This window comes from Netta rufina, assembly GCF_964035555.1.
Source record: "Netta rufina genome assembly, chromosome: 1".
NCBI lineage: Eukaryota > Metazoa > Chordata > Aves > Anseriformes > Anatidae > Netta > Netta rufina.
The window spans coordinates 30,231,602-30,257,169 of record NC_140123.1 but is presented as its reverse complement, the minus strand read 5'-3'; the positions used below and the strand labels follow the sequence as shown (position 1 = coordinate 30,257,169).

At 38.8% G+C, this 25,568-nt stretch overlaps 1 protein-coding gene across 4 annotated transcripts in view; it reads right to left on the bottom strand.

The window, feature by feature from the left end:
* Window positions 1–25,568, bottom strand: part of ZC3H13 (zinc finger CCCH-type containing 13) — a 47,110-nt gene that overhangs the window by 3,891 nt on the left and 17,651 nt on the right. For 3 of the 4 annotated variants that reach the window (XM_084288910.1, XM_084288911.1, XM_084288913.1), the window contains 14 exons: window positions 24,227–24,335; window positions 21,486–21,625; window positions 20,562–20,722; window positions 19,059–19,256; window positions 17,546–17,719; window positions 13,960–14,270; window positions 12,507–12,971; window positions 11,453–11,632; window positions 8,688–9,231; window positions 7,535–7,638; window positions 6,182–7,195; window positions 4,642–5,151; window positions 1,628–1,783; window positions 530–730 (listed from right to left, as the gene is read on the bottom strand). In XM_084288910.1, coding sequence (XP_084145036.1) covers window positions 530–730; window positions 1,628–1,783; window positions 4,642–5,151; window positions 6,182–7,195; window positions 7,535–7,638; window positions 8,688–9,231; window positions 11,453–11,632; window positions 12,507–12,971; window positions 13,960–14,270; window positions 17,546–17,719; window positions 19,059–19,256; window positions 20,562–20,722; window positions 21,486–21,625; window positions 24,227–24,335 — 4,267 coding nt within the window. The remainder of the gene's footprint in view (window positions 1–529; window positions 731–1,627; window positions 1,784–4,641; window positions 5,152–6,181; window positions 7,196–7,534; window positions 7,639–8,687; window positions 9,232–11,452; window positions 11,633–12,506; window positions 12,972–13,959; window positions 14,271–17,545; window positions 17,720–19,058; window positions 19,257–20,561; window positions 20,723–21,485; window positions 21,626–24,226; window positions 24,336–25,568) is intronic. The other variant, XM_084288912.1, reaches the window with a different exon arrangement.

Below are 25,568 nucleotides of genomic sequence, written 5' to 3'. Positions count from 1 at the left end.
CAAATGTTTCATAGACCTAAGTAACAATTTTACCAAGTAAATTGTTGCAAGCAGCTCAGCTGGTTCCTGGGACGCTAAAATCAGTACCCTCTCTCACACAAAAGCCCTACTTACCCTACGCAGCTGCAGTGAATACCACTGGTTTAGTTCTTGCCCATTCCATCCATCATGCATGTCTCAGGCCCACGTATTTTGACCCAGTGCTAGACCTGCATACTATTCATTTAATTTCACTTCTACTACATAATACACAAATTTCACTGAGTTCTTCATTCAGAACCAAAAGAATATTCCACTATGACAAAAAAAAAAGGCAGTTTGTATAGGCAGTTAAGACCTTTCTACCACTGCTAGAATTTAAACATTAATCTGATTGATATATAGCTGTATTACATTCCTGGAATTTTTACACAATGCTCAGGATACACTTTCTATGGCCTGGAAACCTAGAATAATGAACTAGAACCCATTTCATTAAGTATCTTTACTAAGCACAAAAAGACAGTTTAAACCCTGTAGAAATAATTACCTTTAGGTTTTTCTAATACTCTCTGGCAAGTCTCTTTAATTTTGGTGAAGAGTTCTGGTCCTGCCAATCGCTTGGAAATGCCAACTCTCAACATAACAGCCCCTGGTGTGAATTTTAAGAGCGCAGCCCCAGCCTCCCGTGGTTCTTTTGGCTGCTTTGGCATAAGACTGGACCAATCGACATCGATAACATCCACAGGATCTGCGGAAATATTGACAGAAAATGAGTTACCACATCATCGTCTCCTACCACAGCTGATTAATTTCACATGCTGCAGATATCTCTGTCTCCTAAATGCAATGTACATTGGATGAACATTGTTCTGCAGTTCTCAAAGACAGCTCCTTGGACACTTCAGATAAGAACATTCAAACTCACTTTGATCAGTGCTGAAAAGGGGCATATAGTTCCTTAAAATATAAAGCTTCTTGGATTAAAATAACATTCTGTTTCACTTTGATCGTAATCACTTTGGGGAAGGCTGCTCAGACCCTGCTTAGACAGCAGATTTGGACAGAACCACTAACGTGCCACGATATATACAAATTAAATACTTAAAAAGCTGGCAATTCAACTCTGGATGCTGCTTTTTTCAAAGGAAGGGTATATATTAGTCATTGAATAACCATACAACTGTGGGTGCGTATTTATTACATAAAATATGAACCCTGATCATACAGCCCAGGTGACCTAGAAGATTCCATGTTTCCCGGTGCATTCGGGAAGCATTCAAGCATGGACAAAAATCTATTCCTGAAAATATCAGTTCCAAATAATGATCAGCTCCAAATGGGCTAGCATTTGTAACCATTTATGTTCATTTATAACATTTATAAAACCAAAGCTGCTGCTTCTAGCTATAAACATAATAAATATTACTTCAAAATGAAGCTTCCAGAACTTTTTAGTTACCTCTGTACCTCACAGGCATACCCGACCACTACAGAAAAAATGAGAAATACCGAGGAGCACAAAAACAGTGCTCTGAATTCACAACTACTCTACATTACAATATATTTTGAGAAGGAACAAAGTAGCTTTACATGCAAACAGATCTCATCTTTATATTCAAATAAACATAAAGGGGTTTTGTTGTACTTTTACCAGGCATCTTCTCATCCTCTTGTTGATCCTCCCTCTTTTCGGCATCACCTGCCAGGATTTCATCCAGTTCATCATCACTGATTGGTTCGTATTCTCCAGCACCAGATCCCAGCGACTGAACATCATCAATCTTTGCTTCATCTTCTCCTCCTACAGACACAGATACAGACTGTAGCTTTAAAGCAATCACTCTTGTTTTTCAGACATGCTTCAAGCAGACTGACAAAAAAAACAGGGTCCATAAACGAGCTTGTTAATTTTTGGGGGTTGAGTATATTTAAAATGAAAAAAGGTATTCACTTATGGAAACAAAGTTATTTCTCACATAGACAAAGTGGCTGTTTGAGTTTCACACATCTTGGCCAATTATTTTTTGTGCAGTTTTACTCAAAGTGCTTGTAGAAGACCATATTCAGAAGAAATGTAAGTTGATGATCCGATATGTAGTTATGCAGCACCACCATGAATTCTACCAGATGCTTTTGCACGTGAATCCTAACTCAAATGTAGCAGCTTGCAGCTCACGAAAGGCACCTCTGAAGGTATTCTCTCATCCCCAGCACTGAAAGACCTGACCGAAGCATTCGCAAACCCTGCTGCTCAAAATTCAGGCTTCCTTAGGATTCTCCGCCAAGGTACTTGCAATCAGTTGCACAGTACAAAATTGACACAATTTACAGGGGTCATCCCCTGTGGATGACTAATCTATTTTCTCCAATCTTCCCTACCCAGAAGAGAAACTGCCTCTGTGTTAAGATATCCCCTCACCTTTTTTTTTTTTTTTTTTCCTTTGTAAAGCCTGCAGGAAAAGAAAAGTCACCTCAACTAATCTAAAAATCAGCACTGAAAAGACAAGTAAAAGAGGTGCTAGCAGAGTGTAAATTAACTACTCAGACCACCTGGCAGCACTTTGGAGGAAGCATCGAGTATCTTGGGCATCATTTAAACCTATTCCTGAAGCAAACACATTAAGGTTCAACACATCACCATAATTAAGTAATTATATCCTCACACATCATGTTAGACAATGTACGGCAGTCATTGATCCAAATAAATACCAGATACCTCCTTACCATCACCAGATCTGGAAATTTTATTCAGTTAGTTTGCTATCATCTTTAAAGGGAAAAGTATAGCAATCTTTACTAGATTTCATTTTCTATCTTGTGATTTTAAATATTGACTGCCTGCACGATCCATTTTCTGCTTCCACACGGACCTAGCAGCTCACTGTGACTGCACGCTTGGATGGCACAGATGGACCATTAAAAATTACTGTATGAAGCAATTAAAAACAACAATCTACAGTTCTCGATATGTAATCCAAAAAAGACTGAATTTCAAATCAGGTTGATAATTTCTAAATTATATTATCACTACCTTTACTGCTTTTTTGCAGAAATGTCATTTTATATTAATTCTGATTTAACACAACACAGCTAAAAAAAGGAACAGGAGTAACAAATTAATGAAAGAGAATAAAATACACTACCATCTTAGAAGATCAGAAATATGTTGTTTATAGCATGCTTCACTAAAATTGTCACCTAGTATTTTACAAGACTTTTCTTCTAAAAAAAAAAAAAAAAAAAGAAAGAATCCTAGATCCTAGACTAATATACCATAATTTCCTACACATGATCATTTTTAGATAACACACAACCTTTGAAAAATACACAAATTCGTATTAAGATTCTTACAAGAAGTCTGCGGAAAGGCTAGACCTAAGAACGCATTTAATATTCAAAGTCTGTTTGGCTCCAGGCCCTCTCTGAAACAGAAGATAAACCTAAGAACAGTCTTTCACTAACTCTTTTCTGAAGTTACCACGCTGTACTCTCAGATTTACTACACCATTCCTTCCTTTTGCTTAAAAATGGATGAATTCTGTCCATTGTACCAAGATAGGGCAGTCTTTCCCCAGGCTCGCTCCAAATATTATCTCTGACAAATGCTTCCACTCCACAGATAATCTCCTTAAATGGAATTTTCTCAATTGCACCAGTCAACCGTAATGACCATTTTGTGAGCAATCAGGTAAGAGATATCGTAGGTATCGTAGATATCCAGACTGCCCAAATGAACAGGTACCTACAATAAGATAATTCTTTTTAAGAATGCAGATATGATGAGACAAGGTGCTGGTATCTTATGGAAAGCCACAAAAGCTTAATTTGTTTCTGAAGACTTCAGGCTTTACCAGCCCAAACACCCCGAATTCCAAATCCTACACATCATCTTACTGTTTATTAGAGGATACAACACTACGATCACCAAAAAAAACCCTACTTACTGAACATAACCATAACTTACACCACTTACTCTGGATTTAGATTTCTGCTTTTTGCTTTTTTATAAAGGTTAGATGTACTTCCCAAGCTCTTTCTTCTAGCAAAGCTCAAGCTATGTGAATTTGTCAGCATTTGGCCCTTTATTTATTAATCCTAAGCGTGTTTTCCCCAGTACCATTACAGCCGGCAAATTGAAGCTACAGTTAATAAGATTACTTCAGTAAAGTAATTTTTGGACTGTTGTGCCAAGCCATACATATGTTTCATCTACTAATCAGACTATCATTTCTATGGTAATTGGGCTCTGCAGAAAAAATCCCAAAGAACAGCTGCAATTCAACCCTCATTTTTTTTCATTCATTACCTGTGACTTCCTCACTAAAAAATATATCTTATAACAGTTTAACAAGGCAATCAAACCTTTGGTGTTTCAGCAAAGTGCCTATGCAGAAATGTTACACCTTGGCAAAATTATATCATTTATGAGGCATATCCTAACGCCTCTTTGACTCGAAACTTTAGAAATGAAACACTACCATTCACACAATTAACATTAAGAAGACGCTGGCCAGAATTCTCCCTTATCCTGCTTTTACAGTAGAGAAGCTGGGGCCAATACACCTTTCAGTAGCAAAGTGTTCTAATACAATTCAGCGTTGTGCTAAAAGGGAAGAATGAAATACTTGACAGTGAAGGTTCTTTCCCAGAATATCTCACCTTCTAGACTCTCCACCTTTTCAGCCTCATTTCCATCTTCAAAACCTTGTAAAGGTCCTAAATCTTTGTCTGGCCTTTCCTTCTCTGAAGCTGCAGAATCCCGACAAACACTGTCAAATTCTTTTTCATGATCTCTGTCCAGTTTTGTTTCACTGTGTTTTGTTGATTCTTTTTGAGAGGAAATGTCAACAGTTCTGTCTCTCTCTCTTTCAACAGGGTCAGGTAGCTGTCTGTCTCTCTCTCTGTCCAGCTCCCTTCTCTTTTCCCTCTCTCTCTCCCGTTCTCGGAGTCTCTCTCGCTCCCTGCTCCTTGGCCAGTCTTTGTCAACATCTCGATCCCATTCTCTCTGTCTTGCCTCTCTCCTCTCTCTCTCCCGCTCTCGATCATGGTCATGTCGATCTCGCTCCTGAAGCCTTTCCCTGCTGTCAAAGGACCCAGATCTGGAATGAACCTGACGGTCTGATTCAGGAGAGCTTCTTCTTGAACTGTGGCTTCTTGAATCTTGACGATCTGGATAAAATATTTTAAATACAGGGGCATGAGTACAGCTCATGAACTTAACACCATTTTCCTACACCAAAATGTTTTAAAGATTCTGGTATGAAAGTGGACTTGTGAAAAGCATCATCTTAGGATTAAAAATGGTATTTCTCCCACTCCCCAAAAAACATTTTTAGTGGCTAATTCAACTATTACAGAAGTCTAACTGAACCTACATAATTTACTCATATATTTAAGCAATAAAATATATATTTTTTAGAAGAATCATCTTAAAATTATTTTCAAAATATGTTTTTTTAAAAGCTAGTATATAATACATTCAGAAAGGTAATTTCAGGCATGTGACCATGTTAAGAACAGAAAGCCAAATGGCTTTCGGAGGAAGATATTTTTCTATTGATGCTGTATGTATTTTAAGCAAATATTTTACCCATTTCTTTACAGGAACTACAGAAATAAAACAAGGTCATTGTGATTACTTTGATTCGCAGCAAAGATGATTTTCATATTTATCAAAAGCATGCCTGAGAAGAACCACAACAGATTTCCCTCAGCTAAAAAAAGCTCCAGAGATCATAATGGATCTCTCTCTCCCAGAGCGAAAGGGCATTTCAATTTTGCCTAGATTTCAGTATTTCCGTATCAAAATGAATGTTAATAGCAAATTTAAAAACATTATTTATACAAAACTAGCTCAACGGTCTGTTAGCAAAAGGACTTTTTCGTTCTTTCAGTTTCATTTGTTCTACAAATTGCTTTATCCTCTAGACAGCATGAACTGCTAAAGCTGACTGAATATTTCGTCGTAAACAAAGTGGTAATCATCATGCCCACCGAGGATCAACTTTTCAAGTATGGTAACACTTCCAGGAATCTTAATTTGCTCTGGTTTTACTATGAATTGCATAGAACCTCCCTCTCCCTTCACACTAATTACAAATTAAAAGAGTATAGGGCCACATAAGAATGATTTGGGATTTGTAGCTTTGCACTTTCATGAAGAGTGGTAAGTCAGCCTCGCTAAAACATATCTCATTACCTGAAGACGTGCTGCGACTGGGCTCCCCTCTTTTCAACTGATCAATCCTGGACTTTCGTTCCCCAGTGATTTCTAAGCTTTTCTTCTCTCTGTCCCTGTCCCTGTCCCTGGAGGTACTGTGCAGGATCCTCTTCCGTCCAGTCTGGTCATCGCCACTGCGATGAGCTGACTCGTTGGAAGGGGATCGAAGTCGGCTTGAGGCATGGCTCCGATTGCTGCCGAGACTGCTGCTGCGCTTCTGATCCACGGGTTTACGGTGTGGTCCATCATCTATAGTAACATGAGGGGCTTCCACCTTTTCTCCCCTCGTTCTATGACTTTTCCTATGGGAGTCCTCAGTGCTTCTTTCTGGAACAACGATGTCGCCACGTTCGGGAACATCTTCATCTGACCAGTCACTAAATGTTGTCTCTTCCCTTTTTGGGGGGACTTCTGCCACAGTTTTCTCAGGTGGTGCTTCAACCAATTCTTCTTTTGTGACAGGGGGGGTTCTTGGGCCTTTCTTCTTTTTATGATGTGGAACAATTTCTTCATCAGAAACCTCAGAATCACCCTTGGATCTCTTCCGCTTTTTCTCTATGTTCTTCTTCTTTTGACCTTTCTTGGGTGAGAAGACCTGGCTTTCCTCAGTCGTTGACTCATTGGCATACCTTTCCACCCCACTGTCATCATCTTTCTTTTTCTTTGTGGCCTTTTTCTGTATTTTAGACTTTTTCTTGCTGTCATCATGCATTCTATCAGAAGCATCTCTTTCTTCCGAGGGACGGTGCCCAAGGTTTTCCTGAACCCTGGACCGGGAGCTTTCTGAAGCATCTGGTTGCTCTCTTTGCTTATCTGCTGAGGAAATTCTCTCTTTAAACTCTGGTTCTTCGTAACGCCGGGAACTTTCCTTTCTGTCTGATTTTCGCTCTTCTTCTTTCCAGCGACTCTGCCTATCTTCTGCAGCATGAGAGGGGCTCAGTGACCGAGATTCCTGTGGTCGCACAACCTGGCTCAGAAGTCTGTGCTTTTCATCTACACAATGGGAAAAAGAACACACTTGCATTGTTTAGAAAGGAGAAAGGATGCACATTTGGTATCTTTGCATGCTAAGAAGTATTAATCAAAACAAAAAAAAAAACATCATTTCAGTTACACAAAAATTTTGTATGTGTTTTTTGGTTTTTAAAACTGCTGCTGCAGCAGCAGACTACCACCATTTTGGTAAACGTACACCTTAACACACGAGAAAGGGGACGAGGACCTTTAAAAACTCTCCCCATGTTTTCTTCTATTTAAGATTACAGATTATTTTCCATAGGCAGAGGATAAGCTGGATCCTGCCTACAGCAAAAAGAGACAACTCCTACTTACTTTTATCGTCTCCACTGTTGTAAGCATCACTATCAGGAGAGTGCTCACGGCGACGTTTGGGTGACTGACGAGGACTTGGGCTGCTTTCATTTCTGTGACGCTTCCTGCAGGACAAACATTTGTAGTCAAATTCCTTGAGGATTCTTTGAAGAAAACCTTCAGTGATTGAGTTTATCATCAATACAATCTCTCAAGTGTAAACACCTCACACAGAAGATCTAAGGATGCTAGGAAGTTTTGTAGCTTTCTAAGTTGTTATTTCAAAACTTCCAGAAGTATTTGTCTTGTCATATATATATGATACCTTAAAACTAAAACTTAAACACTTAGGACAGCTATTTTATTTTTTTTTTAAACAAAAAAGTACAAGAGGCAATTAAGATCACTTTTTTCCTATGGCAATGATCTTTGCAGTGGGTTGACCCTAGCTGGCAGCTAAGCCAGACGCTTGCTCACTTCTCCCCATGAGGGACTGGGAAGACTCTGTACTGGATGATTTATAGGATTCCATACTTCTCTCACACAAAAGCTGCTAATTATATCTAGGCAAAGCAGTCCTAGATGGGACAACACTGCTTTGCTCATTACTGATGTCACAATGAGAATGTTATTGTACTAAATGGAAAAAAAAAAGAGAGAATCAGTGCCATTTAGATAAAACAATAGAAGCACCACACATTTACTTGAAATATTGTTGATGTCTTCATTGGTAGCCTTCTGGTGTTGAAAATTCAATAGTGCAAAGGGTAATGTAAGTTCCACAGAAATCTGATGAACAAAGTCATGAACCCTGACCTGGTAAGTTCCTACCACACTCTTGAGACTTCAAAAGGTACCACAGCCTCCTATTAGGTTTCAAAGAATGCCTGCATTATTAAAGCCAAGGCCAAACAAGCAGACTTTAGCAGTTCCACGATTTTGCATTAGCAAAAAAGCATCAGATTAACATCACCAACACAGTACACAGCCTAGAATCTGATTTTGGGGCCACCAGCACATGCGACACAGATGCAGGGGAGACATGGCTCCAGATCACACCTCTGAAGGGTATCTTCTCCTTCCTTATGATATTCCCCTGCTTACTATCTTACCAAAATCAATATTAAGAGAGTTTTTTATTGATGTTATTGAAGGAACAGTCAGATCCACTCACTTGGATTTTCTTTCTTCATGGACATCTCTTGAACTTCTTTCTTCTCTGATATCTTCTCTCTTGTCCCTGCGGTCATCCCTTCCTTTTTCTTTGTCATCCCAGTCTCTTTGGCGCTCTCTCTCTTTATCTCTGTCTCGACCTCTCTCCCTTTCTCGCTCCCGCTCTCGATCTCGCTCCCGCTCCCGCTCCCTTTCCCGCTCCTCCCTCTCCCTCTCTCGCTCCTTTTCTCTCTCTCTTTCTCGTTCCCTTTCCCTGTCATGGTCCCTGTCTCGATCGCGCTCACGGTCCCTGTCTTTGTCTCGCTCCCGCTCTCTCTCCCGTTCCCGAGCACGATCTCGTTCCAGCTCCCTCTCCTTCTCCCTCTCCCGTTCACGGTCTCTCTCCCTCTCCCTCTCTCGATCCCGCTCTCTTTCCCTCTCCCTCTCGCGGGCCCTTTCATCTCTCCTATCATCACTCCGATCTACCCTTCGCTCTTCTCGTCTTTCGTCCCGCTCGAGGTCATCACTTCGTCCTTGATGTCGTACCGGTGAGCTTGCTCTCGTATCTGTGAAGAGAAGCAAGTTTGATTACCAGAAATTAAAGGGATGTACATTGCTACCACTACACTAATAAAACACCCATGGCTTGGTGTTTTGGCAATCTAGCTACTGGTTTGTGCCAACTGAAAAGCAACTCCCTGTAGCTCTGAAATATTTTTCCAGTATTTCACGAGTGAGTTGTCCTTAGTTTAGAGAAAAGTCACTATAAAAATTTATTTTCTATTGGGCATTTCTGAATGGCTTCAAAAGCTAATTTTACTGCCTCAGAGCCTAGCCATTATTATTACATTACGGAGTCATTCAGAATCTGTTACAGGATCTTGGAAAGCTGAGAATGAGATCCATATGAAAACCAAGTATCAAGATTTCTGTAAGAAAATTTCACTTCCACAAATTCAGAGTCTCAAGTTGATAAGAACTTACACTGTTTATTTTCCTGTAACTTTACTAGGTGTTATAAGAAATATTGTCCTCTCTCCTCACAGAAGAAGAGATCCCTGCATAGAAATATACAACCAAATCCAAGAGAAAGGGAGAGATGAGGATGAGCTACAGGAAGCGTAACTGCTGTGAGCTTCCACGTGCATTCACATAAGGTGAGTTTTTCAGTGTTCAGACAGTGGGCTAGGGTCATGGAGAAAATTATATTCATACAGAAAACAACTGATCCAGAAAGATAGTGAAGGCGGCTTAGATAAGGGTATTTATTCTCCACAGACTTAATGCTAAGTTTGGCTGCACTCTGTTAGTTATTTTTTGATATTTTTGGAATATTTATATACATTTTGACTACTTTATAATAATTTTTATGCTAACGTTTGTAGCATTCGAACAGGAACAGACCAGTCAAACTTCTTTCACAATATATATTCAAAGCATTACAGAAAAGAACAAGAAGGGCATGAATAGAGGTTGGTATTTTTAGGTCCATTACTCTGATGCTGAGTGTACTTCCCTGTAAATTGAGACCATGTCCACCGGGGACAAGCAGACAGAGCTTGAACAGGGCTAAGTCAATAAAACATGCATTTCCATTAGTTTAATCAATTTTAATCTCTGAGTGAATTAACAATGACTTAATGCTCCCCTGTTACCAGGTAAAATTAAAAGCAAACTCGAGTAACGTTTCTGTCATAGATGTAACACTTCTTTTTTTTTACAGATTTAAATTATCAGACTAAGCAAATGGTTCCATGAATACGTTTCATCTTCTTTTAATGGTGCCTGTAAGTTTATAATCTGATTTATTGTGCACACCAAATAGTAGGTTTTATACAAAAGTTCTGTAACACCTGTTTATTGTGTCAGTTTTGGGTGACAAAACATCTACACACAACTCTTGCATGAATCAAGACGCCTGTAAGTGTATTAGACAACTGAACATGGATCGTCAACACTTCTGACACGACTTTGTTGTGATAACATGTTTTTACTTCCAAGTTGTTGGTTTTCTAAAATGAAAAACTTAATATGATAAGGAAAGTAAAAATTATATGATAAGGTATCTAGCATTTACTGGAGGTTTGGAGGTGGAAAAGGTGAAAGCTAGTCTGCAAGAGCCAACCTTCCAGACACATTCAGACTGCAGGGTTTTTCAGCTGACAAGAAAAAGACAGTCTGGAGATGAGGTTTATTGAAACCCTGCCTTGAAGACATGGGAGAATCTAATGTAAAACCTTTCGCAAGAATAGGTGATATCAGACATTTCAGAGAGCCAAAAAGCATTTCACGGAGTAGCATACAAAACATTCCTCTGAAAAACTGAAGGTGAACAACAGCTACCACACACCTTTCCCTTCCAAAACTCTCGTCTTAAAATAGAAAAAATCATTTTCATTTTGTATTCATTCTTCACATCCTTTCAATTCCATACTATTTTTATTTTCTTGACTCCTCCTATTGTCTTGATTGGTGAGCAATGCAATTATTCTCCAGAGTGACAGTTGGTACTAAGTTCCTCAGAGACAACAGCAAACTCTTTCAGGTGCAAAAGTTTGACATCTTGCACACTAGGTCTGAAAGAACAGTCTTGTACATGCTTTCCATGATCACTGCTATCTGTATTGGCTACCTGTACTAACAAAGTTAACTCACATCAAGGATAGGACTTGTGTCAGCATGCAATTATTTATGAATTGGTAGTGGAAGGAAATGATAGAAAAACATATTCCTACATATACTTTCAACTCCATATATACGTGTGTGTAAAAATATACATGAAAATACCTCTTTCCCTGTTGTCACGCCTGTCCCGTTCACTATGTCTTCTTTCGAAGGAGGAATCTCTTGCTTGGTCTCGACTATCGTAGCGATCTCGGTCAGGGTAGCTACTCCTTGATTCCCAGCTATCGTGGTAGTTTCCACTACTGCTGTGACCGTCCACCTGGGAGCTTCTAGTCCGACTGCCTAATAGTGATGTACCGATATAGAAGATGAATTCTCACACGTCAGGAAATCCAGCGATGTTTTATAACATCTAACTAAAGCAGCAACTTTTTAACAAACTTCAATTAACCATTCATGGAAATAAAAATTGCACTGTCAAACTCTACTTAACCAAAACCTCTTAAATTTCACACCTTTTAATTGTAAAGTTATTATTTTCCAACCGCAGACTCAAGATTTCCTACCTCACCCTCCCCTAGCCATAACATGAGGTCTCCTGACTAGGAATAAAACAGTTCAAAAGCCAGTTCATATTTGTTCTGAGTATGATGTAAACTTACAGACTTGGCAGCAGGAGAATAAGAAAGATCATTTTCCCTGTAAAAATTGTATGGCCTATTCTTCTTGCAAAAAGTTTAAATGCCATTTATTAGAGAGGTAAAAGGTGATAAGTGAAGCTGTTCTACAAAGTGCATCAAGCTTTCAAAAATACTGCCAAAGGTTAAAATTGCATTCATGGTCAATCAAGAAGGGTGGCGAGGGTGAAAGATGGTTTTCAAGTGCCTACGCAGCTGCATTCGAGAAAACAAAGAATTGCTACCCAGTACTTTGAGACATGCTGCCTCCTGCTAATCCTGCACCGCACATATGCCTCCTGCGTTTGTGGCCCATGGGAAAACCTAGGGCTGGGTTGCAGAAACATTAAGAGCGATGAGGTCTCCCCTGAGCCTCCTCTTCCCCAGACTAAACACCCCCAGTTCCCTCGGCCGCTCCTGAACACTCTTATTTGGCAGCATTTCCACATGTTATATCAAACAAGGTAATACAAGTGTCAGTGCTTGATCTCCAATAATAAGGACACTCATTATTTATTTTTATTTAAATCATGTAATACCTTTATCAGATAGTTCTGGCCCTCTGCCTCGACTTCGGCCAGTTCGATCACTTCTGCTGTCGTTTCTGGAGTCACTTCGGGAGTCGTTCCTTGTTTCGGCACGAGAGCTCTCCTCTCTGCCATGGGACCTTCCATAGCTGCGTGAGTCCTCCTGATACTGGTCATCCTTTTTATGGGCATCCCGACTTTCTCTGTCTCTGTAGTCATGAGAATCTCGCGTAGAACGTGAGTCTCTTTGATCACGACTATCCTTGTTATCTCTGCTATAATCCCTTGTATCTCTGGAGTCTCGAGTGTCTCTGGATTCCCTCGTCTCCCTCCGATCTCTGGTATCTCTCGTCTCCCTCCGATCTCTTCCATCCCGAGATTCTCTGTCATCTCTATGATCCCTGGAGGTACTCTGCTCCTGGTCATAATCACGATCATCTCTTGTGTCTCTTTCTTTTTCCCTTTTCCCTCTAGTTTCTGTAAAATGTTTAAAGGAGTGTTATATACTGAGCTTAATCAAAGCAAGCAAAAATTTAGAGGACAAGTAACACTAAAATAATACAGTCAAAATATACTTCTGTTACACATATTAATTTAAATTTTGTGTGTAAGAAGAAGGGTAAGATTGTTCTTGGTATCCACCTACATATTTCATTAAGCTTTAAACATCTTTTTGTGAATTTGAGCTTTACAAATATTTATGTGTTCAAAGGGGGAGTAAGTATAGTAAAAATAAATTTCTAAGACATTAGAAAGCAAGCACACTTCAGTAATTTAAAGGTAAGCTCACTTTTCCTACAATCATAGGTTCCTTTGTTTTCTCTACACACACTTTCAATAAATTTGTGCTATAATTAGACCATTTGCTTTTAAGACCTCTTTGCCCTGATAAAATCATTTTTTAAAATTATTTATTTACAATGTTACTGCTAAAGGAAAGTGAGTTTACAGTCAGTCTAAAAAAAGCTGACATATGCTCTCTATAATCTGTCTATTTAGAGAAATGGCATGTTTGACCATCACAGATTGCTCAACCAACTTTAAAGATTTCCAGAGGGAATGACTCTTTGCACACACCTCACTTAATGTCAGTGAAAAAGACAATGGACAAAGCAATCAGTGATGACTGGATTAGCATCTGATCTGCTAGCATACGCCTCGTACACAGAGAAGATCACTTACCTACAGAAACGACCACTGCATTACACAAAAAATATCTAAACAGATGCTTACAGGATCTCTTGAACCAGCTGAGCCTACCTAAGCAGTCCTACTAGGAACAATGCCCTTGCACAGTCCCTAAAAACAGCACCACAAACACAGCAAGAATTATACAGATTTCTACCAGTGCTTTCTTCACCACCTGGCCACTGGGATAGGTGCAGATCACGCCACAAACTGAAAATCTTGTTCAAAATGCAATCTGCAAACAAATATCTGTTGGAAGTGTTATTTTTATTCATACCATCCCGCCTTTCGTGGCGCCTATCATGAGACTGTGAAGTCCGATCACGATCGTGCCTTCCCTTTTCTCTTCCAGGAGACCGGTGCCTTGAAGGGCTTCGCTTCCTCTGAGGAGAAGAGGAAGAGCGTGGGGGGTAGGGGGAAGATGACCGCCTCGCAGGCGGGGAAGCTGTCCTTTGATAGGAGGGAGAAGGGGTTCTTTTGCGGTGTGGGGAAGGAGAATGTCTTTGAACAGAGGAACCCGACTGCGATGAAGAGGAGTGATGTCTGGAGGAAATGGGAGAATGATGCTGACCTGATGGAGAGGCAGACCTGCAAGGAAGGGTTAGAATAGCCACATATGAAATAACTTGATTTGAAAAGTTAAATTACTGTACCCTACACAAAATAGAGGGATTAAACTAATTTGTGCATTCTCTATCCTCTGTCTTGTTGAAAACAAGTGCTGTGTCTATAACATTCAACTAATCTGCCCTCATATATTTCAAAGTATACTTATCTCTAAATGGTAATAGTTTATTTAATATCCTAGAACAAGTTTTTCAATCAAAATTACATTACATATACTGCATTACATAGATTAGACTGCTTTCCCAGGGGAAGAGAGGGAAGAGTCGGAAAAAATGCGATTTCTCCCACCCCATGAACCAAGTACAATTGTTTTCTTCAATATATGCTACTTCTTGGTCTTCGTGATAAAATTAGGCAGATACCTTTTATACAGTGTTACATAAAAGCATCCCCCCTTCCTCCCAAATAGCATTTTTTTTTTTTCAGAGAACAGTGGTGTCTCCTTTTTTTATTATTTTCAATTTCTTTCTTTTTTTACAAGCATTGATCTTTGAACTACTTAGGCCTGAATCCTAGAAACAGCATACCTACTTAAAAGTTTAGCAAGCATGAATGTTTCCACAAGCAGGGAGATCTCTTATCTAATGGACTAAGAAAAAATATATACTATGTGTCTCTCATCTTGGAAATCCCATAGATTAGCTAAATATCATTTACATACCAGTGAACAGATTTCCTCATAATATGTAATCACATGCACAGTCTAACGTGGACACATCCACGCTTCAAGCCTTTGAGCTCAGTAGTAGTTTTCATTACTTATCAGCATCTGAGCAACTTGAAAGCATCGTTTCTCATGAAATACGCATTTTATTCCCAACTGCCTTCCACTTCACAAAATTTCAGAGACTCCAAAGAGAAGAGTCAGAATAACCACACACAGACAATAAGTTCTCAAAAAAAATCACTTAAGCAATTTACTTTCTGCTTCTGAATATGCATGCCTATAAGTGTCAGTGACTTCAAACAAATACCCTGATCATCCAGATGAATTCTTCAGTTTCAGGTGACTCACAAAGGAAGGAGTACTTTACCAAAGGCAGGACCTTCCTGCCATATTCCATAATAGCCCAGCAGTTGTTACAGCTATATAGGTAATGCAGCTTTTGCTGAGTACCTTGCAAATGTCAAGATTTTTGTCTCAGCAAGATAGCTGATGTCAGTTGGGCTCTGAATAGAAGGAGCTCTGAAATAATTCAGATTAGCAGGCTTACAGCATGTCGCAGTGCTCTCCAGGACCCAAATGGACAGACATCAATGCTGTTCAGCAGCGGATCTCACAGCTAAGGCCATTTTCAAAAAGACCCAGACATTGTGCAGGTAGAAAGACTTTCCTTATGTCAAGAACACAGAGCAATGATTCAGCTTCCAAGGAGCAAAGCTCTGGGAACAGAATGTTATGTGAAATCACTGGCGACCTGAGGTAGGAACTCTGTAAGGAAGTCTTTTTTTAGGTAAAATACATCACAGTGGGAATCTTCTATTAACATCAGCGTTTTATCCTTCCTCAGAGTCAATGTCAGTGACTCAAGAAAATTGCCTTCAGTGCCCCATGGAGCAGTACGTTGGTTATCACAGGACCAGTCTCACAAAGGTGTTGGTTCTACACCTGGATTCCATTACAGAACCAGATATATCCACTAACGGATGCACTGTGACTTTTCCTTGAGGCACTTCAACTTCAGACTTGTCAACTGAGGGAAGTCAAACAAAATTTTTTACAGCCCAGCTGCAACAACACTTGAACAGAACCACTTTGGTTCTATTAGAAAAACACACAGGAAAATGGCAGAAAAAAAGGGGTGAGATAAAAATAAGTAAAATCAGCCTTTATAACACGCTTAACTGAGACACGTCGAGACAGGCTGTATCTGTTTTTTGATTTAATTCACACAGTGTCTGTGAACCTGTATGCTCAGATATTGCCAGGTCTGGAAACTATCCCACTGAGATGCATCTACGATGGTCAGCGCCAGAGACTATTTGTAGTCCTCAGCAGTAGACTAAGATTTGCATCTCCTTGTTTGTGTAAGCAAAAGTGCATGGGGTCCAGCTGATGCACTCCTGTAGCTTAGGGATGCCTTGAATGTCTACGTGCAGTCTGACCTCCAGGATGTATGCGTGTAGCTTCTTTTGTCTGGAGAAAGAAAAAACCTCGAAGTCTCCTGTGCATGCTATAGGTAGGCATTCCTCAAGGATAGCAGGAAAGAGTAAACTCAAATTTTTGTTTCCGTGACTGCATATTTATGCTGGCTGTAGCTTTCTATCACGAGAGGAAAGATTTGACCACTGAAAGCAGAAGACACTTTTCCTGAGAGAACAAGTAGCCTGCATGCCTCTACGATGACCATTTGTACACATGCTCACATACAATTAAAGCAGCCTGGATTTAGTAGTAAAGCTTCCAAAGCACTCAAATTGAAACTCTGTAACAGCCAGAACTGACAAAATCTAACTTCATGACTTACTGTCTTTAAACAAAGACTACGTTTACTTTTCACCATTAAACGAAGCGTATGTAACAGACATAGGGTTACCAAAATTTGCTTGCATGGAAGAGTATCAACTGTTTGGAGACAAACAGAACATTTCAAAACCTGCTTCATTGCCTCTAGCAGAAGGCAAGAGGCACTTTTCTTCCCTGCTTAGCTCCCTTCCACAACACTTTGTATATCTGTATAGAACCTCCCTGCAAGTAGCAACACGCAGAACATTGGAGTAGGCTAGAAAAAATGGGGAAAGAGGCGCTGCAAAGGTGATTTTCAGTAAATTTTCTCAGAATGGCAAAAGGTTTTCCTCTAAGGCCCCTAGAACCAATAGGAACTATATCTTCTCTGAAGGGTCTCTAAAACTGTTCTGTGTAAGTCAGACACTTGCTTTTGTAAGTTTTGAAAATTTTCTTAAAGATTTTGTGATCTTTAAGAAGCAACGAGAGGAGGAAGAGGAAAAAAAATTCCCAAAGCATCACAGAAAGAGCATGTCTCCTATCAAACTTCTAAAGCTCCACCCCAAGCCAAAACATTTGAGAGGCACTGACGAACAGCAACTTGCACAATGACTTGTGTTCCTGACCTGACAGGTACCCATAATATTTGAAAACAAAACAACAACCAAAAAACCTCACATCAACACCAATACACATAAAGGAGCCTCTGAGCACAAGTTCAAACAGGCAAAGCAACAGAGGAAGTTTCTAAACTAGATTAATAGTTCTATCTTTGCAACTGACCACCTACCTGCGAGAGGGGGAGAAGTTATGCTTGTGAGTAGTTGACTTTGCTGGGGCTCGGGAGGCTTGTCGCCGCCTTGCAGCAGGTGGTGAATACTCTCTGGAAGGAGAGGAGTTGCTGCCAGAATGATCTGCAGGACTGGGAGAACGCTTCTGCCTATGGGAGCCTTCAGAAGGATCTCTGGGAAACAAAAAGAGCAGTCTGTTCAACAGGCATACCAGGACATCAGTACCTTTCTAAGAATGAACCTGTGCTTACGAGGTCAAAAACTACTCTTAAAGAGTGCTTTGTTCCATCTGTAATTTCATGAAATTACCTGAAAGTTAGCAGAACTAAGGAATGCAAGACCCATACTAAATTTCTTCCTGATTTCTGGATCATAAAATCCAGGACTATAAGATAGTAAAACCAAAATACATTTATATTTTTACCTGATATTTCAGGCAGTGGTGAAACAAAATTCCCATTAATAGAGACTCTTTTGCTGCTCTGTTAAACATTTCTGTTAACATTTTCTTCAAGAATCCTTAAGTTCACAGACATTTTCAAACACTAATCGCAACTTCAAATGAATTAAAAATATCTCCGAACCTTCAGCTATTTCACATCATGAAGCATTGACATTACGTCTGATTTTCTATTATAAAAAAGTCAACAAAAATCCAATACTGAAATTAAAGGTTGCAGTCACCATAGCAATACCTAAATATAGTACAACCATGAGCCAATTACTCTCTTGACCCTTTCAGCACTACCTAGAGCTTTTTTTCTACTGCTTATGGCCTTCCAGTAATAGAGCGGGCAAGTACGAGTGAAATAAAATATTTTTAAACAAATTACTGTGTTTTTACTTCATTGATTAAAAACAGACAATTTACTGGTCTTCAACCTCTTAGTCGTTGCTATACCGGTTACAAAAGATGCACTTGTGAATACATACCCTATTCTCATCAAAGGAATACAGGACTTAAAAATGCAAGTGTTATATTTAACAACTTAAATGGACAGCTAAGCTTCAGAAAATAATGGGAATAGTCATGTAAGCTCACTATTTGATATATACACACACACACATATGTATCAGTGATGAAATTCTAGAATTGCAACAGCTTTTGACTTCAGCAATACTTTTTAACCTACAGAAGGTCAGGGAAAGTCTAAATGTGCCACCGCCAATTTAGAAAGATATTAGTCCTCTAGGATTTCAGAAAAGCAGGCAAGCAGACAAGTAAATGACTTTGATAAAGACTTTGGCAAATGAATTGTTTCACTGGTGAAGATCCAACTCTCTGAAAAATAATGAGTCTTTCAAAAGGGCATATGAAAACCTTATTGTGCAACTTAAACCTGTTAATATATTAGTTATAGTTTATTAAACTACATAAGGCATTTAAATATTTAATGAGTATTGAAATGGTTGTTGGCAAGGCAGGTATAAATCCCTTATTACTCTGTGTTTTGATAACATTAATGTAACCTTGCTTTTAAGAGTAAAAGCTAATAATGCATTATAACTTACCTCTGCTTCTCTTTTTTCTCTTTGTGCCTTTCAAAGTCACGGCCTCTCTCTTTCACCTCCCTCGTCTTCTCCTCTGAACGTTCTTTTCCTTTATGTTTTTCTTTGTGTTTTTTTCCTAACGGAGTTTCCTCTTGTACTGGAGGAGGAGGACTAGGGGTACGAGGACCTTTCTTTTTACTCTGGTTACTTTTAGAACTCCTAGATATAAACCAACAAGAAAAAAAAATGAAGGACTGCCAACTACTTCAAATAATGATTTCTCAAATGTTGGCAGGAAAGTACAATGTAAAGGGCCTTGAAGCTTTTAGGATAGGATTTGCCACTCCATTAGCAAGCAGTGCTCAGGAACTTGACTGAAGGGTGAATGCAGGTGGTAAAAATTCACAGCGAGCTCTTCAATTTGTAACCTTTATTTCTGAAGCAAAAATAGGAACTGCTCCCATTCAGAAAGAACTATTTTCCAAGGTTACAATGCCTTTGCACGAACTGCATACACCACAAGACCAGAACTCTGGAATATCTTGTCTGTTTAGACTCCCAATTCTGCAATGCAACACCCCACTCAAGCACGGAAAATGACTTCAATCACTCATGTCTTAGATTTACCGTTAACTACTTGATGCAGGATAAAGCTTTTGAGCATGTATTTCACATTACAAAGGAATTTACACCATTTTTTTCATATAAATGATCACTGACATAAACCCTATGAACTAGATGCTACCACGTACTACATGCCAGTAGCATATTATCCCCATGTTCCATCCTCCTGTGGCAAAAACGATTGGTTTGTTCTTAAAGGTTTTGTTTGCTTTGCAAATACAGACGCGTCTGCTTATACTGTTCCAGAAATTTCTAATTTCTTCTCTATCTAAAAGCACCAAACAGTCATTTGAAAGCTTCTGCAGCCATCAAGAACGTAGTTTCAGGAGACTGACTTTTTGTGGCAAGGTGCCCAGTCTGACCTTCCTGGAGCTTTCATGTATCTTATCCTTTCCTGTGCTTTTTTTTTTTTTCCCTCACCCACATTCCGCCTCTTCTTTTCTTCTCCTGAAGCCTGAGAAAGTCTCTGGCTCTAAAATCAAACATTATTTCCCGAACAGCAACATGCAATACCAACAGAATGTGAAGATGGTCACATTTTAAACATCTCATTCCAGTCTAGATGAGCTACTTTGCAGGCTGCAGCATCTCAAAGAAAGCTGTCTCTCACTTTAGCTATTTATATTTCCTCATCACATCCCAGACACTCTGGACATTCAAAGAGAAAAGGCCTGCTGTAAACCATGAAATCAGTCAACTGACAACTACGTGCATGTAGCAATTTTCCACAGTAGATGACTCACGCTGCATAATTTAGAGACTTTTCCCTAAAGTTATAAAATCAATAGTTCTGAAAGCAAGGAAAATGAAAAACTGTGTTAATTATGAAAGCCCCAGTAATAAAAATCAATGTGGTTCTCCACTCCCATGTTCTCCCAAGATGCATCTGTACGGACTGACCTCTGCTGATCCAAAAGCGGGGAAGATACAGCAGATGCTTTCTTTTCTTTCTTACTAGCCGAAGAAGATGATTTGGGACTGGATCTTCGTTTTGGAGACTTGCTAGACTTTCTTGGTGATGGTGATGGTGTCAATTTAGATCTAACCACCTCAGGAGAAATCTTGAGGTAAAGAATGTATTAAATGTTAAAAGACTGATGCTCAAAAGCTTTGCTGTATGCTGATACATGTCACATATGTAAAAATAGTAACAGACGAGATGTGAGATCTTAAACTTTTACACATCTACCTCCAATAAACTAACCGTACAGTTTTCAAAACAGTTTATTAGCTTACAAGAACACCATAAACGAAACATGTCAAGAAAACGGTGGGGGAAGAAAAGATTTGCAAAAACTGTAACGAAAATTTTGAAGTTAGTATAATCCCAGATAGTATGATCCCAGCTAGCATTCAAGTTTGTCCAGAAAAGAAGGACCTTGTTTCAGACTTCTTTTATTTATTTTTTTTTTAAGTCTTCCCCAAAATTAGTCCTTCCAGCACTTTGGTAACAGCTTTGCCCATCTGTCACTCTACTTTCCCTCAGTTACCACAAGACACGTAGGAAAAGGGACTTGGTATAAGTTATGCCTTACGTTTTCTCCTACACCATCTCTGTTAAAGGTTTTATTAGCTTTAAATCATTAAACTGCAAAGTTGCCTATTCATTTAATAGCTGACTTCACAGAGGAGAAAACTTGTTTATGGTGCCAGATGACTGAACAGATGATACGTGACTTGCAACTAATATCCATGTCACACATCAAGTTATAAACATGCCACTTATCTACTACTATGTGCAGAGCAGAACTTTTGTAATCCAGAAAGCTCAGGTCTTTACGAAACAATAAGAAGTGTTTAGTTTTGCATTTACAGAATACGAACCTCTTTTTTAATGACAATTTCCTCTCGTTTCTCCATGTTTTCCTGTTCCAACTTCATGAGTTCTCTCTGAATCTTTTGGCGCTTCATTTCCAAAGACAGCTCATGATCATAATCGTAGTTAACATCTCCATTATCAGAGTCTTAATTAAAACAAAAAGTAAACAGACTAGTAAATGGATTACATATGAAATAAATAACATTCCTTTAGCATGTTGGATGCCAAGCATAAATATTTCAGTGACTTTTAAGCACCGCATAAATGGATCAACAAGGCTAAGCCAAATCTTTTCTCCAATTATCTGCGTGAACCTGAAATAACTCCAGTTAGTCCCATATGACCCACCATTAAAATACTTGAACTTCATTAGTAACACTTCACTTCTTTTAAAGACTTGTGTCAATTATTCATCTCAGGTAGCAAGGGAAACCCAGTACACCATTTCTTTCCATTTATATAACAAAAATATTCCCCAAAAAGAGTGTTTTCACAAAGATTGAAAATATGTGGAGCCCTGCTTAATTGGGAATCTCACATGAAATGGATTAAAGTAGTAATGCACTATACTAGGGCTTTTTGTTTAACATGTTATTTCACACACCTGTCTAATTTCATCTATAAATCGACTTCAAAATAAAATAAGAGGTCTGCATAACTTCTTTCACTGGGTAAAACCACGCTTAAAACATTCCTACTCCTTGGTATTCACATCAGCATTTTTTTCTTGCTTTTTCATTAAGTCATTTTCAGTTCATACCACACCCTTCAGGCCACGCAACTGAAATCTTACTGAAAAAGGAAGCAGTCTTACTGTTTACACTTCTTATTTTGTTTATAGTTACTTCAGTCAAATACTCAGAAAGCACATTGATAAAAGAACCTTCCAAGAACAGATACCTCATTAAAGATTCATTAGCTTTCACCCCCCTTTTGACACACAGAAACTATATAAAAGCTTTGCAATAACTATATTGAGTCTACAAATTCTCTTCATGTGGCTTGAGAGCATGACAACAGCCTCCAGAAAGGTGCAGCTCTTAACAGCATAAGTTCTTTCCCAGTCCATCTGTCCAATTATATTACACTACAACTTCACAGACACCAATTCTGCTTTACCCACAGCAGAGGTTATAACTATGAACAGCACTATTTTGAGAAATTCATAATTCTCAAGCTAGAAGCCTCGATGTCTAAGAATTAAGACATTCATGCTTCATATTTATATAAAAATAGATGTTTTTCTGTTGCAAATTTTCTTCAACTTAGATTCCATTTCCCTGCATATACGCCACAGGACAGTCAGAGCACAAATAACTTATAGTACATCTTACTGCAAAAAGATTCATTATATCCGAATTCACATGAAAAATTTCTAGTTTGTTGTTTTGTTTTTTGTTTTCCTTCCCAGAAACAAAGTCTGCCACTTGGACTATTAAAACTTTATTTTCTACACTGACTATATCACAGTTTTCTACATCATGATAAAGCACCAGACAAGCAACCTTCAATCAACTAACAATTCCATTTGTATGTTTAGCCAAAATTATTTTCAGGTTATCAGAAAAGGTAAACCACAGCATATGCAGATTTCTAATTTGACAGAGATTTTTGCTACGACTGTGTAAATTTTAGGCACCTTAATTTAAGTGAAAATCACACATCTCTCTCAGTGTATAACACATGCTTCCCCCCTTCCAAATGCTTCCTACAAACCCTTTTGTTTAGGAAGGCACTGTGACTGCATTTGGTTTTCATCATGCAGAACTTCCAGCAGAACATAACCATAAACATAAGTGAAAGTGTTGACCATACACGATCATTTGAGCAGTTTGAAAAGATTTGTGGTTATAAGAACAAAACGTAGATATGTGTGCTAATATAATTATTTATAACTACTATCTTGTCTAATAAAGAACTATAAATTCTTTGGAAAATGACTGTTTCTTTCTTTGGCATTGCTATTGAATGGTAAAAAGAATCCCCAACTGCAGACCAGAACCCCCACATTGTCTTGCAATATTTTAATAACTGCTGAAACGTTGATACTTACAAAACTATGTAAGTACCACACTTTATTACAAGTTGCCAGAATTTCAGTGGCAGTTTAACTTGGTCCTGAAAGGAAAAAGGAAAGACTCAGGAGAGGGATGAGAAAACAATACAGATTTTTCCTCAACCGTCTGTGTAGTAAATGGATGAATATTATCAGCACCAAGAACAGTAAAATCACCTTTCAACCACAAGAGCCTACAGTAGCAAAGCTCTCACCACCCCACTAGTATTTTCAGAAGATGATTAGTTCACCAACTGCGCCCTTCAGCTGTTGGCATATGCATTCTAATTAAATACTTGGTTAATGAGATAGTCCACACTAATACAAATTACACCAAAAAAACAAACCCTGCTGACTTTTGACTTGAAAGGAGTCATGCTCTCTTCTTGGACTGATGAGTTTCAAAATCATCTTGGATGATTTTTTGTGGTTCAACCACAAAATAGCCAATGGCCCTGTTCCTTGTCTGAAGATTCAAAAACAGAACGTTTCTAAAAGAAGTTGCTTTTACTATTATAGCAGTCCAAATCAAATTGCTTCTTTGCCCTCTTCCAAAAATAAATCTTAATGGCTACTGCACAGAAATACTCTACTTAAAGACCGAATCTTTAACTATTTTACTTTACATGCAGTCCAGCATTAGTGCAATTCTCTGAGCTGCAGGGAGACCATTAGTTTAATTTTGCTTACCTTCTCTATTTGTTTCCCAATCTCCATTTTCCTCTTCACTTTCTGGTGTTCTCTCCTTTGTAATTTTGATATCCTCCTTTTCTCTATGTCTTCCTCGTGAAGACTCTTTCTATAAGGGAAAAATGCTGCATTAGAGTAAACAACTTCATTTTTAAAAGAAGCCTGAAGAAGCAGGTACATTTTACATGGTATTTTGGCTGTTCCTTTTTTATAATACAAAAAGCAATTTCCCCTTCAGCCTGTTGAAAAAATTCCTTCTTAAATAAGCAGAGACTCCACAGGCAAAATACTCTAATGCAATTTCATATAATCAGTATGCAAATAGCAGATGGGGAAAAAGAAGGAAGAAGGAATCCATAAAATAAGGCTTAGAGGCAGGGCAAGAATTAAGCACGTATCAGAGAATCGAGTTTAAAATAAGAACCAAAAGAACAGAGCGGGTTCTTAAAACCAGAAGTTTAACAGCGTGAATAAGTTCCCAGCTGTAAATAAGGATGTCATATGCAAGGCAGATGACCCTGTGAGAAGCTGAACTCTCCAGAGGATAAAGAAGGGGGTAGTAAGGCTTGGCTGGCAGAAGAAAGGGGAAAGAAAATCTAAAGCAACAGACTGGAATCGAGTTTTCTTAGTAGCTTTATAGCTGAATGTTCATCGGCTCGATCTTATTAGTCGTGTCTAACCACTGCAGTAGCACCCATTTCGCATGGGGCAAAACAGTGCATGTGATGCACAGGACCAGTGGTCCTATGGATACCTAAGGATGCCAGACTGTTCTTACAGAGTGTAAAGTAATTTATAAAGGCTCCTGGTCCTGAGCTGCTCTTCTCCACCTGCTATATTCCAGTAGTAGAGCTACGTAGTTGCATCATTGCCTCTGCTGAATCCGTATTCTCTAAATAATCTACCTGGATTTAGTGGAGTACAGGACAAAGGTTTTTGTTTGTTGTTATTTTTTTTAATTGTTCACAAAAAAAAAAAAAAAGACAAACCACCCACGAACATCCAAGCTTAGAAGTATCACAGATTAATTTATGTACGAAACCACAAAAAGCAAATAACAAAAGCCTGCCCCGCTCCCCGTTTGTTCTCACCTCCCAGAGTGCTTTCTTTTGGGGATTCTTCAGTGCTGGTTTGTAGGACCCTTTATGCCAAGAAAAGGAGATGCCTGAGAATTTCGCTAGCTATTTCTTATTGTGACTTAGACCATTACTTGATTTAAATCCTTAAGACCACGTCAGAAACACGGTAAGGAAATAATAAGAGTGACTACGCAATATTGTAAGTGAATACAATGAAACTATTCCTTTTTATTCTTTAACAATGTTAAAGACTAGCTTAATGA